At 47.3% G+C, this 17,535-nt stretch overlaps 7 protein-coding genes across 7 annotated transcripts; 4 read left to right on the top strand and 3 right to left on the bottom strand.

Annotated features, from left to right (window-relative positions):
* Positions 1-2,458: 2,458 nt before the first annotated feature.
* Positions 2,459-2,719, top strand: PHALS_03725 (uncharacterized protein; the record flags this gene model as incomplete). Its single annotated transcript, XM_024717989.1, has 2 exons — positions 2,459-2,595; positions 2,653-2,719. 2 exons carry the CDS (start codon positions 2,459-2,461, stop codon positions 2,717-2,719), a joined length of 204 nt encoding a protein of 67 aa, XP_024583433.1.
* Positions 2,720-4,416: 1,697 nt separating this feature from the next.
* On the bottom strand, positions 4,417-6,588 carry PHALS_03724 (methionine-trna ligase; the record flags this gene model as incomplete). Its single annotated transcript, XM_024717988.1, has 1 exon — positions 4,417-6,588. The coding sequence occupies one exon, from the start codon at positions 6,586-6,588 to the stop codon at positions 4,417-4,419; it is 2,172 nt and encodes a 723-aa protein (XP_024583432.1).
* Positions 6,589-6,729: 141 nt separating this feature from the next.
* PHALS_03723 (uncharacterized protein) lies at positions 6,730-9,705 on the top strand (the record flags this gene model as incomplete). The annotated part of the gene is made up of 1 exon (XM_024717987.1): positions 6,730-9,705. One exon carries the CDS (start codon positions 6,730-6,732, stop codon positions 9,703-9,705), a length of 2,976 nt encoding a protein of 991 aa, XP_024583431.1.
* Positions 9,706-10,174: 469 nt separating this feature from the next.
* Positions 10,175-12,412, top strand: PHALS_03722 (myosin-like protein; the record flags this gene model as incomplete). The annotated part of the gene is made up of 1 exon (XM_024717986.1): positions 10,175-12,412. The coding sequence occupies one exon, from the start codon at positions 10,175-10,177 to the stop codon at positions 12,410-12,412; it is 2,238 nt and encodes a 745-aa protein (XP_024583430.1).
* Positions 12,413-13,045: 633 nt separating this feature from the next.
* PHALS_03721 (uncharacterized protein) lies at positions 13,046-14,210 on the top strand (the record flags this gene model as incomplete). Its single annotated transcript, XM_024717985.1, has 5 exons — positions 13,046-13,055; positions 13,125-13,162; positions 13,262-13,362; positions 13,444-13,526; positions 13,591-14,210. The coding sequence occupies 5 exons, from the start codon at positions 13,046-13,048 to the stop codon at positions 14,208-14,210; spliced, it is 852 nt and encodes a 283-aa protein (XP_024583429.1).
* Position 14,211: 1 nt separating this feature from the next.
* PHALS_14956 (uncharacterized protein) lies at positions 14,212-14,569 on the bottom strand. Its single transcript, XM_024717984.2, has one exon. The coding sequence runs from the start codon at positions 14,441-14,443 to the stop codon at positions 14,216-14,218; it is 228 nt and encodes a 75-aa protein (XP_024583428.1). The 5' UTR covers positions 14,444-14,569; the 3' UTR covers positions 14,212-14,215.
* An 11-nt stretch (positions 14,570-14,580) lies between these two features.
* Positions 14,581-15,937, bottom strand: PHALS_03720 (outer dynein arm light chain 2; the record flags this gene model as incomplete). The annotated part of the gene is made up of 5 exons (XM_024717983.1): positions 14,581-14,628; positions 14,691-14,946; positions 15,011-15,105; positions 15,455-15,772; positions 15,839-15,937. The coding sequence occupies 5 exons, from the start codon at positions 15,935-15,937 to the stop codon at positions 14,581-14,583; spliced, it is 816 nt and encodes a 271-aa protein (XP_024583427.1).
* Positions 15,938-17,535: the final 1,598 nt, after the last annotated feature.

The following is a 17,535-nucleotide window of genomic DNA, read 5'->3' as shown; positions in this document are numbered from 1 at the left end:
CAGCTAGCCGTTTGGCTATTCCTCCCCCACCAAGCCCTGAGCCATGGGATGGCGGCGTAGCGGGTGTGAGGATTAACAAGCCTGTTCACGTAGAACAGCGTGTAGCCGGTAGACGCACTGCACTGTTCAGAGAAAACTCTACGAGTGGCGGCGTGGCGCTCCAGTGCTTCGGCGCCTCAGCGCAGACGCTGCGATGAACGCGCTCAGTTTGACCATCGGTCTGCGGATGGTCTGCTGTTGACATAGTCAACTTGATGCCCAGCGCCCTGAAGATTGTAGATCAAAACTGCCCAGTGAAGCGCGGATCGCTATCAGAGACAATTGACTCCGTGATTCCATGCTGTCGAAAGACACGATCGACAAACAACGTCGATGGTGTCCGGCACTGCCATACTGCTCAAACGGTCCACAAAGACCACCACACCCGTGTTGCCCGCCGAGTCCTTCGGCAGGCCAAACACACGGTTCATACTCATGGACTGCCAACACCCGGAAGGTACCGGTAACCTTGCCCGCGGCGCCGCCGCATTCGAAAAGGGTTTCACCCTCTAACATGTCTCACACGTGCGCACATATGTACTCGTCCATTTGTAAACCTTAGACCACCAATAGTGGTAACTCATCAAGCTGTACGTCTTCTCATGACCAAGATGACCACTGAGTGGGGTGTCGTAGGCCTCATAGAAGATACGGTATTACAAATCGTCGTCGTAAGGAGCAACAATTTGTGGCGTATCCGTCGGATCGGTGCTATAATACAGCAATACGTCATTCAACGAATATCGGTGTAACCCTGCGCGCAAATGTGCCGACAATATCTTGTCCAAGTTTCCAAATTCCTTGCTCCCGAGAGCCTGTAGCAGAACTACACACATACCATCACCCGCGTATGCGACGCAGATCAAATCCGTCACTGTCGACGTCACCGTCGTGACATGATCAAGCTCATAGTACGATCTGCGTGACAATGCATCAGCCAGCGCATTATGCATTCCTGGCGAATACTACACTTCGAAGTTATTTTCTGCAAAGAATGAGGGCCACCTGGCTATCCTCTGCGAGAGGTGAGTGTGTAATAACGCATGATCTGTGTAGATTACAAACGCCTTCGAGCCAAGCAGGTGCACCCTGAACTTGACAAGTGTATACTTCATCGCAGGTAGTTCCTTGTCGTGGACTGGGTAGTTCCTCTCCGCGGCCTTAAGCTGGCCAGATTCGAAGCGACCACCCAATCTCGCCCCTCAGCGTCTGCTTGAAGCAGTGCACAGTCGATGGCAACGTGAGCAACTTCCAACGAAGAGCTGTTATTTCCGCAGTCTTTGTCCAGTGGATAACGTGCAACTCCCACGTTCATCAGAAGGATTTTGCCCAGGATGCCTCGAACCTCGTCCGACCAAGCCCTCTATGTACGCAGCACTCAGTGGGCTACATGCCACTCGACGCGCAGCCCGCGAACCATGCTCGGGGCTCTTGTCCGATACACCTCCAGTTTTTGACAACTTCGATATCCAGCGCATTGACCGTCTCTGCCCAGTGCCCGCACCAAAAGCGTTTTTGTTTCCTAGCAGAGGTGAGTCATGGCTCACCAAACTTAAGTAGCACCACGCGCATTTGCTCGATCTGAATGTGGTGGACGCCATTGTCATCTCGACCCCTCTCACCCAGAGCAGCAGATTCTCCCCATATACGCCTCCGAAGGTCGTAACACTCACTATGAGTAGCTTGGGTCCGAAGGATTTACCCGTCGCCGACGGTGGCGTTATGGACGCAATCGATGCCGACATATCCTGCCATAGATGCTCTGGCAGATTATTTCGGAGCTTTTAAACGCTTCAGGTCTTTGCGAAGCGAGGTGTTGCACGCCCTCAGGGCCAAGCAGATGCATCAGCTTATTAAGCCCATCCTGCATGCATGCCCTGGGGCAAATAGGATACTACTCTCTTCTCACAGAAGATCAGTCGTAACGACTGAGGTGTAGATTGACTAAAAGTGCTACCGAGTGCAGCGGGGCTACAGTGGATCTTTAGCTTTGAGGAAGCCAAGCTAAGGTCGGTGACCTTCGTTCTATACTTAGAACAAGTACGAGTGTAGCGAATCGCAATCCGCTTACGCCAAGAGTAACCACAACCTTAATCCAAGGCAAATAAATTCTTCCGTTTAAAATGTCAAGTGCATTCTTAGTTTAATTTGCGGCAAAGCCGCCTATATCTAAATCTATAGGTTTTATCCAATTAAATAGAAAAAACTAATTAAATGCGTAACTACTGGAATTCTAGCGATGTACTGACTTCTTGCTAAGGTGAAGCCCATCAATGTGCGGCTACACCGTATTGTGTAACCTACACCCTTGTATGACCCACCCCTTCATACCAGCGTACATGTAAACCGTTACAATGTTCCACCATCCAGTTTATCTGAAAGTAAACCACACCTTACTCAGCGGGCTGTGCAGCGGAAGATGATCCTCCAGCGATCGACGCTAGCGACATCCCGTGTTTTTGAAGGCACTTTGAATATCACCGAGAGCTTTTACTTGTATCCAGTTTTAAGATGGGTATTGTTTGAATCACTTTCTGAGAAGCGGAGTGACTCGAGGTATCAAAACGATACTGAACTGAATCGCTGCGGAAAGGCAAATTGTAATTCAGATAGCGGAGATCGTTGTGGCGTTGCTCTGTCCTCATCGGAGCCCATAATTATCCAAGTGGTTCGGATTTAGCAAGCCCACTGAGATCACATGATGTTTTACAAGAAATGAATCGTATCAACAAACCCGCCTTCACCAACTAGAGCACTGCGAGGTAGTGCCAATGAATTACGCGATCAAGCGAAGTAACAGAGTACAGCCGTTTGAGGCACGTACTACACTTTAACGGAACCTAGATAATAGGAGCATTTGCTTCAGTACTGCAGTCTCACCGCGCGAGCGCTTCAAAGCTATACCCTTCATCGTTCGATTGACGCGTTTGTCTGACCACCTGTTTGTGGAAAGTCAACAGTGGATATTTTTAAGCTGATACCAACTGCCTTGAGCATCGTTCGTCAAATCTATTTTTTTGTGCGCAATTCTCGATCCAAATTTACGACCATCTACAAGCCATTTGGTAAAAAACCTTTGCCGAGAAAGAGCTTGGCCATATGCTCAACGCGAAGTTTGTCCATTGGCACAAATTTACATGTACACATACGTGCACATATATGCACACCAGCATTTACGTATTGTACCCCAAATACATAACGCTCACCAGGCTCTATGCATTTTTTTCTCTTCCAACGAGGCCGTCCAGGGAGCATCATGTGTTTCATACAGTATTTTTACCTGGGGTTCTCATCGTTAGGTACTTGTGCCAAATGATATAGTGCTGTTATACAGAGCGCCTTGGGGGTTAGAAATTGATGTGCAGTTATGCAAGCGTGCTTCGGCGCGCTTTGATAACGACGCATCCATCTTAGCTTTTATAAGCTTCAGCAATGCAACACAGGTTGCGTTTGACCCGTGTGCTGTACGCATCGCCTCGTCAACTGTGGACGTACCATGAAAACATGCGACAATTTGTAGTTGAGAAAGCGGTCGCAGAGCGACTTTCTTGTGCTCGTTGCGCTCTGGGTAAGAGCGGAAGGCTCACGTGTCTTGGCGTGTAGGAGCGCGGCGAGGGACTTTAGACGATTTAGAACCGTAACTACGACATGATTTGAGCAAAATTTGGCGTGGACATTGACGTGGGCTCCACGGCGGGTCTTCGAAACGCCTCTCACCGATGGGAAAAGGCACTAAGTCTGAATGTTGTGCAGCGTTGGGCTGCGCGCAGCTAGTGCGTTCTCCTCGAGGAATGGCTAGACCGTGTATCGTCGGGTGAGGACGAAAGCGTCTGGTCGGAACTTGGAGAGTCACTGGGACCATTTTCATTGAAAAACACCTCGGCATTTTCACTGAGAACTTTTGAGCGCGCAGGTAGGAACAACAGCGCTTTTGGCGGGGGCTTGTTGGGCCATTTTATTTGGCGAGAGTGATCAGACTTCCAGTGCAAGTGCGCTCAGAAGTACCAGCACGGTCAAGTGTAGGACTTCAATGCAGTGGTCGCTTGTGGGGTAGTCGCTTTTGCGCAGTGATTTGAAAATGACACTATATGTCTGGACCTAACTGTGATCGAAATCTCATAGATGAATGTGAAAAACAAGGGGGCAAGTACTGTATTTAATCTTGTGTACTTAATTAACCCTTGCATATATGATACAGTTGTATTAAATACAAAACGTTACAAGTGTTCGGTGCCCAAATCAAACTTAGTTTATATGGACCGTTATATCGTATCCATGGAGATTACGCAATGTTTATCAAAGTCTCGATGTATTTTATATGCTGCCATCCTACTTCGTTACAACTCCTCCACCTCATGTGGACAAGTGACAGCAAATCTAGCGCACAAAAGCCCCCTTCAGTGACTTCACCGTGCACGGACCAGCAGATGTCATGACCTGCTCGCCCTTGTATGTTGCCACACAATTTTCGTCAGTTACGAAGTCAGGCAAGACCTTTTCCAGCACCTTCTGTTTTTTCAACTGCGCAGCTGACAAAGGATCACCGCACTGTGATGCAATAGTAACCCGCTCTCCCACCTTAGCGTCGGCGGGAGGCTCTACAATCTGAACGTTCTCGTGAGCTTCGTCACTTGCACACAACACCATGCCGTCCGACTTGAATCCACCGAGCTTTGCCGGCTTTAGATTCAGCAGTACTAGCACCTTACGGTTCTGCATCTCTTCTAATGAATAAAATGGTTGCAGACCAGATGCTATTTGCTTAGGCTCGTCCTTGCCAATGTCTATTTCTTCACAGTACAGCTTCTCCGACTCCGGATGCTTCCACACCTTAGAAATTACACCAACGCGGATATCCAGAGAGGGAAATAGCGGCGTAGTGGCTTTCGTCGGCTTAGCTTTAACAAGCTGGACCTTGGCGACGGATTTCTCGCCTTGTTTCTGCTTCTCCTCTTCAGTCAATATTTTATTGAAAAGAATGCTACCAATCGATACCTCGGTGCCAGGCACGAGATTGTCAAAGTCCGGAGACAGTGCTGTAAGCGTCGTTGAAGGCGTATTCAGCTTATTGAATATGATGTCAGCGGTTTGAGGAGTGATAGGGCTCAAATAGTGAGCCAATACGTAGATGGCTTCTAGACAGGTGCGCACTACGACAAGGCGCGGCTCATCCTCCTTCATGTGCCATGGTTCTTTGTCCGTCAAATATTTGTTGGTATCTTTAAAGGCATTAACAATCGCAATGCATGCGTTCTGCAATGAGAAGTCTTTGTATGAATCCTCTGAATACTTTAAGAGCGCATAGATGTCAAACGGCTTGTCAGCCTCCGCATCAGGTACAGTGCCATTCGAATACTTTTTACAAATATTGACAGTACGATGCACCAGGTTGCCCAAGGTATCGGCAAGCTCCGAGTTATGGATATTAATAAGATCGTCTTCAGAAAATGGCATGTCTTGACCAAACTTCGCAGAGCGTACAATAAAGTAGCGGAACGATTCTAAGCCATATCTGTGAATCATATCATTGGGGTCAACGACATTACCAATACTCTTGCTCATCTTGGAACCATCCTTTGCGTTCACAAAACCGTGAGCAAATACACGCTTTGGCAACGGAATACCCGTACTCATTAAGATACAGGGCCAGATCACACAATGGAACCAAGTGATATCCTTGCCAATGATGTGCACGTCAGCGGGCCAGTAACGAGCGCTTGGGCCGTCCGGATAGCCAATGGCTGACAAGTAATTGGACAGTGCGTCGAACCATACGTACAGTACGTGCTGGGGGTCGTTAAGTATTGGAATGCCATGCGTAAACGTGTTCCGCGATGCCGAGAGGTCCTGTAGTGGTTCCTCCAAGCGACGAAGTAACTCTTGGCGACGCACCTCTGGCTGCAAGAACTCAGGATTTTTCTTGATGTGCTCAATCAAGCGTTCTTGGTACTTGGACATTTTAAAAAAATATGATTGTTCTTGCATTTTCTTAAATGGCAAGCCGGTCGTAGGGTCCTTGTAATCTGTCAGCTGGGCCTCCGTTTCGGTCACAAACATTTCTTCGCGCACGTTGTACCAACCTTCATAGGTTCCGAGATACACGTCTCCTCGGTCGAGCGCGCATTGAAATAGCCATTGCGCAAATTTTATATGCTTGTCACTCGTTGTGCGAATGAAGTTGTCGTTGCTCATATTGAGATCCTTGGTTAACTGCTGGAAGATGGCTGCGTACTTGTCTACAAGCTGCTGGGGGGTGACACCGGCAGCCTCAGCTGTCTGCGCAATTTTTTGCCCGTGCTCATCTGTTCCCGTCAGAAAGTAAACATCACGACCAAACACTCGATGATAGCGGCAGATAACATCTGAGCATATATTCTCGTAAGCATGACCCATGTGCGGCTGACCATTCGTGTAGTGGATGGCTGTTGTCAGGTAATACGTCTCGCGCACAGAATTAGCTGCCTCAACAATAGTCTGTAGCTTATTTAAGCGCGCATCATGCTGCTGCTGCGCTACCTCGAGCTGCTCCACGCGTTCGGCCAGGTCCATATTTTGCTTTGGATGGATAAACAACAAATTGTGGCTATCTCTTACGGAAAAACAAATCTAATAATTTAAGACCCAACCAAAAATCTAGTACCTAATCAGTTTGGCGCGAAATTCGCGCCGCGTCACCCACGTAATCCTCGCATGGTGCTACACAGCAGTAGCTCCAGCTCGCTCTCCAGTGTCAACACAGATAAGCGTAGCACGACGTACAGCAGCAGCAATAATGGCACGGCTCTTCATAAGCAGATTGATGACCCAAGTTCTTATGGTTCCATGTTGGACCAACTGCACGCTGAGCAGAAAGGCACCATCGAGGCGCTGACATGTCAGGTCGAATTCTACCGTAATCGTGAGGAGCGCGCCCGTCAAGAGCTTGTGACGTTGCGCCGCTGCTTGCCTCTGGCTAAAGGCGACGACAACTCAGCTTCCGTGGCGAAGCTTGCGAGCGAGAATCGTACGCTCGGTGACGAATTGGAAGCGCTGCAAGCCAAAAAGAGCGCGTGGGATAGGGATCAAACGCGTCTTGAGCGACAGAAGAAAGATCTTGAGCGTCAGCTCAAGGAAGCTAAGCACACACTCACAGGCTTTTCGAAAGCTATTGAGCAGCTCGAGATCAAGATGCAACGTAAGGAGGCTGAGGTACAGACTCGTTGCCTTAGACTTGAGCAGGAATTGGGTGACAAAACGCATGAGTGTGAGCAGCTGCAGCAGGACAAGACGACTTTGCAACAGCAACTTGAAAATATACAGACAGCAAGCGACGAAAACACTCGATTGCGTACCGAGCTGCAGGCGCTACTGCATACTGCAGATCGGGGTTTTAGTGATAATCCCAAGAGCTCAGAATTCTCGTCTGAGATCCGCAGCATCAGTGACAGACTCAAATTTTTGGAGGACACTAAAATTAAACAAGAGGCTGAGATACATCACTTGCAGCGACAGCTGTCAGCTTCTGCTGCAGAGTTGTTAACAACTCAGCATGAGGTCGAGCGGAAGAACAGTGAGATCAAGGAGATGCTGTTGAAGCTGGACAACTCAACCAATGTCTTGACACTTCGAGAGCAAATGCTAGCGTCGGATGATATTTCGAAGAAGGAAATCGAGAAACAGCGACAAGAACTTTCGGAGTTGGTGTCAATTTTGCAACGTGAAAAGAGTGACTTACAGAGTGATTTATCGAGATTGAACCGAGAACTTGAGACCACCAAAAATGATTTACAGAGTGTTAAATCTCGTTTATCTGCCAAAGATCATTCCTTATTAGTATCAACATTGCGCTCAGAAGTGACCGCTTTGAAAGAGCGCATTCGAGTCGAGTTTAAGCACGAGCAGGAAAGCCTAACGGCAGAAGTTTTGTCGCTTAAACGGGAGATCACACTGCTACGAGGACGCTTAGCAGACAAAGACGTCGCAGCAAGGAACCTCGAGAATGAGCTTACGCGCAGCGAGGATAAACAGAAGCAAATGGAATACGATATTCGACAGCTAAAGGAGCAGGTCTGTCACTTCAAGACAGAGCTCGAGCAGTCCCGAAACAAGTATCAGCAGCTTCAGCATTGTCGGACGTCTTTAGTCGAACAGCTTGACTCTGGCTTTAAGGAACTGTTAAAAGACGAAGAAAGTGCCGCATCAGCCCACGAAGAACTAGAAAGACTGCGAAATGAGCTAAATCTTATGACAAAAAAGAATGTTGGTTTTGAAACTGAGCGAATGGCGCTCACGGAAGAGCTGGAACATATTGATCGGATTCATCGTGAATTTTCTACGCACCAGAATGAAAAGTTAAGCGATCTTTACCGCCAACTCGTGGAGAAAGAGGAAATAATAACGTCATTGAAAAGTTCTGAACGCTTAGTTGCTCTACTGCAGGCAGAAAAAGAGACTTGGGAGGGTAATGTGACAGATATACGTTTACGCTGTGAAAACCGAGTGGAATCAGAAGTGCGCAAGGCGGATGTTCTTCGCTCTCAAGTCGAGCAGCTAGAGCAGGAAAGACTGTCTCTAAAGCAGCAGATTGGTATCTTTGAAGAGCAAAGGGCGAATTTGAAGGAAGAAAAGGTTACAACTGAGTTATCTCTCCGCCAAAAAGATCATGAGTTGGAGGAGCTCAAATGTGAATTGACACATCTTACAAATCAACTAGATGCGACAACTCAGCGCTTGGATAACGGACGCCAAGAAATCTTAACTCGCGAGCAAAAGCTGCTAGAAGAGCGTAAAAAATTGGAGCACGATATGGTTTATCTTATGCAACGTGTTGAAAGCGCTGACCAGCGTAATTTTGAGCTAAATGAGAAAGTGATAGTGCTTGCAAAGCAGGCAAAAGTTGATCAAACGAATCTTGTGGCGTTGAGCTGTCAGATGAGAAAGTACAAAGACCAGGTGAAGACACTGGAAATTCAGCTTGGACAGATGCACCGATGCAAGGGACAGAATTCCCAGACTTTTTGCGACCTACAACGTAAGCTGAAAGATGTCACATGCTTGAAGGAAAGTTATCAAGTCGAAATCGACAAACTTCGGCAGATGCTAGAGCATGTGCAGAGCGACTACAGTGTAGCAAAGCGACAGCGCGATGAAGCTGTGAAGCGCATCCGTCTTCTTGTGCAGTGTCGAGACGATATGAAGGTAACAGTTGAGGATCATACAGCAGAGTTGGTAGAAGAGATCGAGGCGCTGCAACATCAGATGGATAGCGAGCGCAAGCGCTGTGCTGTGCTATTAGCCAACGAGAAGACACTTTTGCGTGATCTTCAAGAGCGAAACACTGCTGTAATGACGCTACAACGCAGTCTTGCGGTACTTCAGCACCAAAGTAATGAAAGATCTAGTGAAAGTGATCGATCCAGTACTTCAAATACGTATCGTCGGCAACGGTCTTGTTGCAGTTGTGGCACGGGTTCACCAGTGAGCAGCAGCAATCAATCTACATCCCTCACAACAAGCACTTTGTCACCCATTCACCACCACCAGCATCATGCCCAGTCACGGTCACAACAGCAACATTTTCTGTCTAGCCCAGAAGTGAGCACCGATTGCACCCTAACACCAACAATGGAGATGAAGAATCTTTTGAGCAACTTGGAGCACATTTCGAAGCTCTCGCCGCAGGCGTAGCAATTTTCTGTAATTTATTGTAACTCACCTGAGTGAAAGCTGAATTTTATTGTCAAGTCGTATTGGTGTACCTAATAAGATACTTGTCGTGTTGCAATATTATGCAGTCGTATGTCGTGCTTGAAGGTGGATTCATTGAATTTCTACTTGAATACATGTTTAGAATCCACAATATTGGTAAAATTAGGTTGTGTGCTGCATAAAAATTACCTCGAAAAGTATGCGCCTGGTTAGCGATGTGATTCGTTCAACGAAGTTTGGGTTGAGCTATTTGTAACATGACGAATTAATGCAAGCTTCTTTATTCATTTAAGTGGTTTATAATTTACTGTGGCGTTGTGAAGGCAATCTCTATGGACGACTGTGAGTAACATAAAATTTTGTGTGCATTCGATGTGCCTTCGTGGTGCCCCTTGTAGCGTCACAAGTAGATCAGCGCACAAGCGGCTTCAACAAAGCAAGGACGACCATGAGTGATAAGCCAGCAGGTGACGCACCCGATTGGATGCAGGAGCAGGCAGCCGAGTTTCAAGATCTCGTGGGCAGCTTTGTAGAGTCCGTGGTAGACTCAGACACAGACGAAATTATCGAGTATCAGCTCATCTGGGAGGGTGGTGACTTGGGTGTGGCGCTAACCACAATCGAAGGTGGCAACGGCGGCGTGGCCGTCAGCCGGGTGACTGGAAAAGGTTTTCCATTCGGTATTAAGAATGTCGGACCGGGCGATCTCCTGCTCTCGATAAATATGAAAGATACGACCAAGTTGACGCTGGACGATGTTGTTGCTTATTTGCAAGTTTGCGACTTGCCGGCTACTCTACGATTTAGAAAGCTCTCATCTGTCTTAGATCAGACGGTCGTCCCGATTCCTCGCAAAAGTACTTACGTCATAACTAGCGGAGGCGCAGCAGGCCCTACCAGCCCCATGGGCTCAAAACCAGTGCCATCCTACCCTCGCGGATCAACGAAAGCTGTTCCAGCTTTAACACACCCAGATCGTTCTTCCATGCCCATGCAGAGAATACCGTCAGATTTTCCAAAGGCACCGGCACCACCTCAGCGTCAAAGCGCTAAGATACCAGTTACTCAAGGAGTAATGGAAATGCCTTCGCAGCCGGCACCAACATCCGTTTCTAAGCCACTGATGTTTACAGATGAACCAATTTCCAACGATGACATAGCTTTAAAAAAAAAACTACCAAGTACTCCAGCACACAAGAAGGAAGAAGAGAAGCATCATGAGCTGGAAGATCTAGTACTTACATCGGAAGTCAACGATCTCGGGTTCGAGGACTCGGAAGATGGTTCTGTGCGGTCATCGCGTGACTCCTGGCGTGATCAGAGCTTCGACGTCGATGCGGATCATGGCGACTGGAAATTCGGTGAGGAAGAGAAGAACGAGGATGGGATTGTGGAGCAGAAAAGAAAAGAGGAGCTTACTACGCAAGGATTTCAGCGCAACAAAAGCGGTTCAACTGTTGCGATGCTTGGGCATTTCTCGGTTGAAACAAAAAAAGATGCTTTGCCGATTCTTCCAAATGCAGAAGAGGCGACAGGAATCGCAGCGGTTGACAACGTAAATGATTTCTCATCGGAAAACCATCATCCGTCACCTACTCGTGCAAGTGGCCAGGTGCGTCCATCCGACATGTCATCTTCGATGGCTTCCTCTTTAAATTCGTCAATCAACAATACTGACGGTCCTCGACCGTCGGTGCGTGTGACGATGGGAAGTACGGCTCCAATTATGAAGAGCCACCCGGTTGGCACGCTGCATGAGATGTGTGCAAAAGGCGATCTTCGCGGTGTGGTGCAACATTTGCGTGTGGATGGTCCTGACGCTCTTTTGAGCCGCGAGCCTAATCACGGTCAAACGGGTCTGCATCTTGCAGTTAAGAGCGGCAAGGTGCCGCTTGTAAAGGTCGTCCTTGAGCAGTACGAGCCGGTTGACGAAATCATTAATGTTGAAGACGACAAGGGCAACACTGCTCTGCACTTCGCTGCCACGAAAACGCCAGCTATGGTGCACTTGCTTCTTGAAAACGGTGCAAGTGCCAACGTTAAAAACAGTCGCAAGTTTACTCCGTTGATCATCTCAGTCATCACCTCAAAAGATGATAGCGTGATCATTCCCCGCATGCTTCTCAAGTTTGGAGCCAACCCGAACGATATGCACGACAGTCAAACTGTAATTCACACTGCTATTAGCGCAGGACGTTTGAACATCGCTGGCGCGTTGGTGCGTGCAGGTGCTAAGATGGACGTAGAGGATGCCGAAGGCAAAAGTGTTTTTGAAAAGCTACCTCGCAAGGACTTGCGCTACCTGATCTCTCACATTTACTTTCCTCCTACCTACATTACGAAAAAGGAGCGCTCCGAGTGCATGTTGTGTCACCAAAAGTTCAAATTTGGCTACCGCGAGCACAACTGCACGCACTGTGGTCGCCTTTGCTGTGCTGAGTGCTCTGCACTGCACGTTGAGATGTTTAGATTTCCTATGGGCTTTCCAGGCCGCACGCGTCGCGGCGCAGCCAACCGTGAGCAGAAACGCGTATGCAAGACGTGCTACAACGTATTCAAAGAGCGCATCGACGAACCGGAAAAGAGCGATGTATCCAAGTTTATTAATCGCGTGATTAATATCGAGTGGGACGAAGTTAATCCTGAAAAACTTCAAGCAGTACAGGAGGCAGGTCGCCGTGGCTAGAGCATGGCAAGTGGTGAACTGGATAAAATAAACTTCATTTTTGCTCCGTCTTAGTCTTATTACTGTTAGCGATTTTTCTACCTCTCTGATCCTATGTTATTTTCATTTGTAACCTTCAATTTATGGCATTTTCACAAAAATTCTGTATTGAAGGCACGCAGGGTGATAGCATGCATAAACGGTACAACCCGTGCCCGAAAGTCGGAGCCATGACAATAATGCTCTATAAATTGCGATCACTCACAATAAATCAGCGTCAGTCTAGCTACAAGTGCATAATTAATGATAGTCGGCGCTGCCTTGTAGCTAGACAGCCGCTTGATGATGAAAAGATGGAAAATTAGTCATGTAGTCTCCGTGCTTATGTACACAAATAATTGCTGAACTTTCATGCGATCGAAAATCGGTAGCACACCGCAAGTCGCAGACTGCGGCATTGCGTATCCATGCAGATTGTATGACCGTAGCATTCATTTAGCGCGTTACCAAAAGATATTGTTTTGTCATATGACAGTGGTAAAGCCTGCAAGCACTGCATCAGCTCGCGATGACGGGCGGCATAGCGAGCAAGGAGGCAAGTGCACCAACTGCTCACACTGAACTTATTGTATTGGTCAAAAGATTGCAAAAAAAATGTTGATTGGTTAGACTGGAGATCAGGCTTTTTGTCAGCACTGACCCCCTGACGCTGAAAGTCAGTTCCGGTTTTAAGGCACAAAGCAATCGACACTGCTATCTTCTCGACCGAACGTAAGTATTGCAAGTACAATAGCTTTATAGCTGCGTAAAAGCAGAGATGGAAACGAAGTTGTACTGATGTTGATGATTCCGTTTTTATGTCAATAACAGTCACCAGGAGAGCCACACTCAGCTGCGCAAACAAAAGACTCGGCTACGCGACTAAAGTTGCAGTGCTTCCCTTTTATATTGATAAACCCGCGCTATCGACAGTATTAGACCATGGCACCCAATAGCAACACCAGTGTATCCGTTTGTGTCGAAGAAGCGCGAACTAATCTCTCTCTCAAAAGCTTTGACGTTGGCGTCATGCTGAGCCCACGCACCACTAACACCAAGCGCGATACAGATGACGTTGTCATCTTTTTTGATTGGGGTAAGTAGATGCCTTTGGTGTTGCCAGCTCATCTTTCTCACCTCCTTCGCCTACTCATTAATAGATGATACCCTCATGGCCTCCTCAGCCATCGCCAAGCTTGGCCTGTGTCCTAAGTATATTAATGAGGAGCCCGAAATTCCGGACGACGTTCAGGCAGAGTTAAAAGAGCTTGAAAAATCTGCGGTACAGCTTTTAGAGACAGCACTATCTTATGGCCGTGTTGTCATTGTGACAGCCGCTGAAACCGGCTGGGTCGAGCTTTCGGCATCACTCTTCATGCCGCGACTTGTACCATTTTTAAACACACGTATTAAAGTAATTTCTGCGCGATCCACATACGAGTACCTATACCCGGATTGTCCGCGTCGATGGAAAATGGAGGCATTCAATCATGAGGTATTTCCAGTCTGGGAGTCGTATGGCGAGGAAAATTCGGCAGGCATTCCTCGACATGTCATTTCGCTTGGTGACGGTCCCACAGAGCGCGAAGCGTTGATCAATGTCAAGATGCAGGCCATGGATGCATGCCACGGCAAGTCGATGAAGTTTATTGCGTACCCAAAAATATGTGAATTACAGCTGGAAGTCGAGCTAATCCTTGCCAACATGGAGCATTTGTGCACTCATGAAGGTGATCTTGACTTGCAAATCACTTGGGAGATGCTGAACAGCGCCACATAATCTTGTCAAGATGAACTGAGTGTTGTGTCCACTGCTGACGCGGTGGCTGCTTGAGAAGCATTTTGTCTGTCGTGCTGTTTGATTTGGTCAATGCAAATAGATGTAAAGTATGACCGCGGATTTTCGAGGATCTCGACAAAGGTCTGAGATGGGACGAAAAAACGAAGAGAGGACGCAACGCCGAAGAAAGTGCCGTAAGATTTGCTGCAAACTGCTTCGCCTTTTGAGGACATTACAAAGCCGTGCTTCTTGCTACATGTACTATTTTACTATCCTCGTCTAGCTTATCCATGTATACAGAGACTTACTTAACACATAACTTATCGATAAAAACAATGAACTTTGTATTGAGTATAACGTCAACTTCAATTTAGTCAGCATAAAAGCCGAACACCACACAGGTTGCCCAAATGGATTCCTTGCATTATAATCAAATGGTAAGACCATTGCATTGCAAGTATAGATTGTTGCCAAACTCACGCTGTTAAAGACTGCCGAGGCATGATTGTCGTGATCATTGTCCCACAAGCAGCGAGACGTGATACGGATGTCCTGCAATTTTTGCTGACCAACAAAAGTTTGCACGACGATCTTATATCGTGGAAAGTTACATTCGGCGTGAATGCGAGCCTTGACTGCATCAGCGATGGTAGTACTCCAATCCTTGCAGTTGCTTTCAACGAACTTTTTTCCGTCCAGTTCCTTTGTCATGCACTCAGAGATAATGTTGCATACCCTTTTGCGACGAAAACTACAGCAATCTCAATATGGTGATCATCAATAAATCTTTAAGTGCGTACCGTTCGTTCTCCGTCGGAGCCATGACGTAAGTAGGCATCACGACATTTATCACCTGATTACCTCGCCCGAATGTTGTATCCATCTCCGTCATGATCTACGGATCCTAAGAGAAGTATCTATATTAGAGTTGACTCTTGGGACAATATAAAAATTTGAAGATAACGGAAGTGGGCATGCTTTGCAAACTAACAAAACGTTAAGCAGCGTGTTGCCTTGAATACCTGTCAAGTCTCATTCCTGCATAGCAACTGTCTTTTATCTATAGAGCCGTTTTGTACATACTACGCAGTTGCAAGACTAACAAACGATGACGACAAAAACCTCATCCATCGTATGAACGAAAACTTAAACTGGTAAATCATTGCCGCTTTTACAAGGACAGAATATCTCGAATTTAAGGCCGCGATGATCGACGATTCCTAATTGCTGGCGACAGCAGCTACCATGGCAGCGTGAGTGTCTACACCGATTTGAGCGTTCAGTTTCTCTTCTGAGCCTTCAGGTGCAGACGCTAGCTGAGCCTGAAACTTAGCCAGGCCTGACTGAGCTGCCTCAGGATCAATGTCCTCCACCTTGACAAGTTCCACGCACGCAATGTCAGTGACCGAGTTGGCGTGAGTGAGAGCAAAGCCACCCGCCGTAAAGAAGCTTTGTACATCCTTTTCGCGCTCCACGTGAACTTTGATAACGCCAGGTTTGAGTTGTGATAGCACAGGTGTGTGACCAGCAGTCACACCGTATTCTCCAACGACACCGGGAATCTGAACGAGATCCACTTCAGCGCCCTTGTAAAACGCCTGGTAGGGCGTGGTGAGGTTTAACGTCACCTTAGTGGTGGTAGCAGCTGATTGGTCAGCTGTGGCGGCTAACACGCGTGACGACGTGTGCAGCGCGCGAGAAGCGAGACGGGTTGAGGCACACAACATTCTTTATTTCTGGTGGAGAGAGGTTTGAGGAGAGGGGCGCCTTAAATTGAAGAGGTAAATTTGCGGCTCAGGGTACACAATTATTAAATGGCATTACAGCAAATAAGATTCGCCATGCACGGATTTACACTATTGACAAGAACAATGCTGAAAGAACATCAGCAAATTATCTGCATAGCATTCTTAAGCAGTACTCGATCCACGTCATTGGCACTACGTAAAAAATTATGCTAAAAAGCGTGAGGTGCTTTTTAAAGATAGCTACGTTGGGTAGATTTCGTGTATCGAGTTGCACCTTTGCTAGGTAAATACAATATCCTCTACCCCATTCTGTTATGATTAGGCCCAGTTTCCTCGTCGTATAGCAAAAATAGTAGCTTTGAGTCGGTACAACGTAGTAGGGTCTTTCTCGCATTTAGTTCAAAGGATATTCGGCAATTTTCAATGTAGCTACTGACGTCTTTTTGGAGGATAATTAATCCTGGTTGTGAAGTTGTTGATCAGTCTTGATGAAGTAATGGCACTTATCTGTGCAAAGAAGACGGGGCGATATAAGAGTGTAGCGGAGACGTTTCGTGTTTTGTCGCACGTACGCCTTAAAGTACCAAAGTATAAGTACTGATGAGGATGATGCCACACTGAAAAGGAGAGGTCCGCGATCATGTGGTCTCACTCTGAGCAAACTGTAAGGTATGGTAGTAGACTTATCTATCGTTAAGTTGAGACTATACTTTATGCTGAAAAAAATATAGCTACTGACTGAAAATGATCCCGACTCCGGTGCATTGTCAGCATACTAAAACCTTGTTCTAACCGCATTCGGTCGATCCCAGGATGCAATTTATGGACACGAGATGATTTGATAACAAATAGCGTATAAGAAAGTTCTGTATTTCAGAAATTGAGCCATCGAAACCGCTTGAACCACATAAGTTGTCATACATCTCAGACATGCTGGGTAAAAAGTAATAGATCACTCAGCTGCCGTGCGGTACCGTGGCATAATTGACGTAGTAAATCAGCATAACGCGTGTCCCCATTCTCTCGGCTAAATGACATGAAGACTTGGGCTCCCACGCAGGGTCCGCGAATCCCTCTCTGTAAGCAGTCAACGTCGTCTGTGACAGATTTGATCCGCACCGCGTATGCGGGTGATGGGATGTATGTAGCGCTGCTACGGGTTCTCGGGAGCAAGGAGTTTGGAGACTCGGGCAAAAAATTGTCACCAAGACTGCGTACACAATTGCACCGATATTCGTTGAATAACGGCTTGCTATATTATAGCACCGGGGGCGAGCACTATAGGTATCGTCCGCATTGCGGGTACATGAGAGCCACCTCGTTGAGCACGTGACGAGTGTGATAAATGTCCAACGGAATTTCGTGTGGGACCGAGAGAAGATCTCGAAGAGCTTTCCGTTCGGCAAGTTCAGCTTCCGTAATGGCTGGGGGCCCGATGATGTGGACGCGTAACGATCGAGTTACCGCGTCCTTCGCTTCCGCAGCGAGATCCACCGGGCGGAAGCCATATTCCACACGAGGGTCAATGACTGAACGTGGATGAGCGCGCATCAGAGCCGCCTTACGGGCAGCTTCCG

This window comes from Plasmopara halstedii (genome assembly GCF_900000015.1).
Source record: "Plasmopara halstedii genome assembly, contig: Scaffold_2386, whole genome shotgun sequence".
NCBI lineage: Eukaryota > Oomycota > Peronosporomycetes > Peronosporales > Peronosporaceae > Plasmopara > Plasmopara halstedii.
Note: the sequence above shows the minus strand (reverse complement) of the source record. Positions and strands in the feature narration are given on the sequence as shown.

Coding starts and splice junctions, on each gene's coding strand:
- PHALS_14956 (XM_024717984.2), bottom strand. CDS start 14,443: ATGTCCTCAAAAGGCGAAGCAGTTTGCAGCAAATCTTACGGCACTTTC.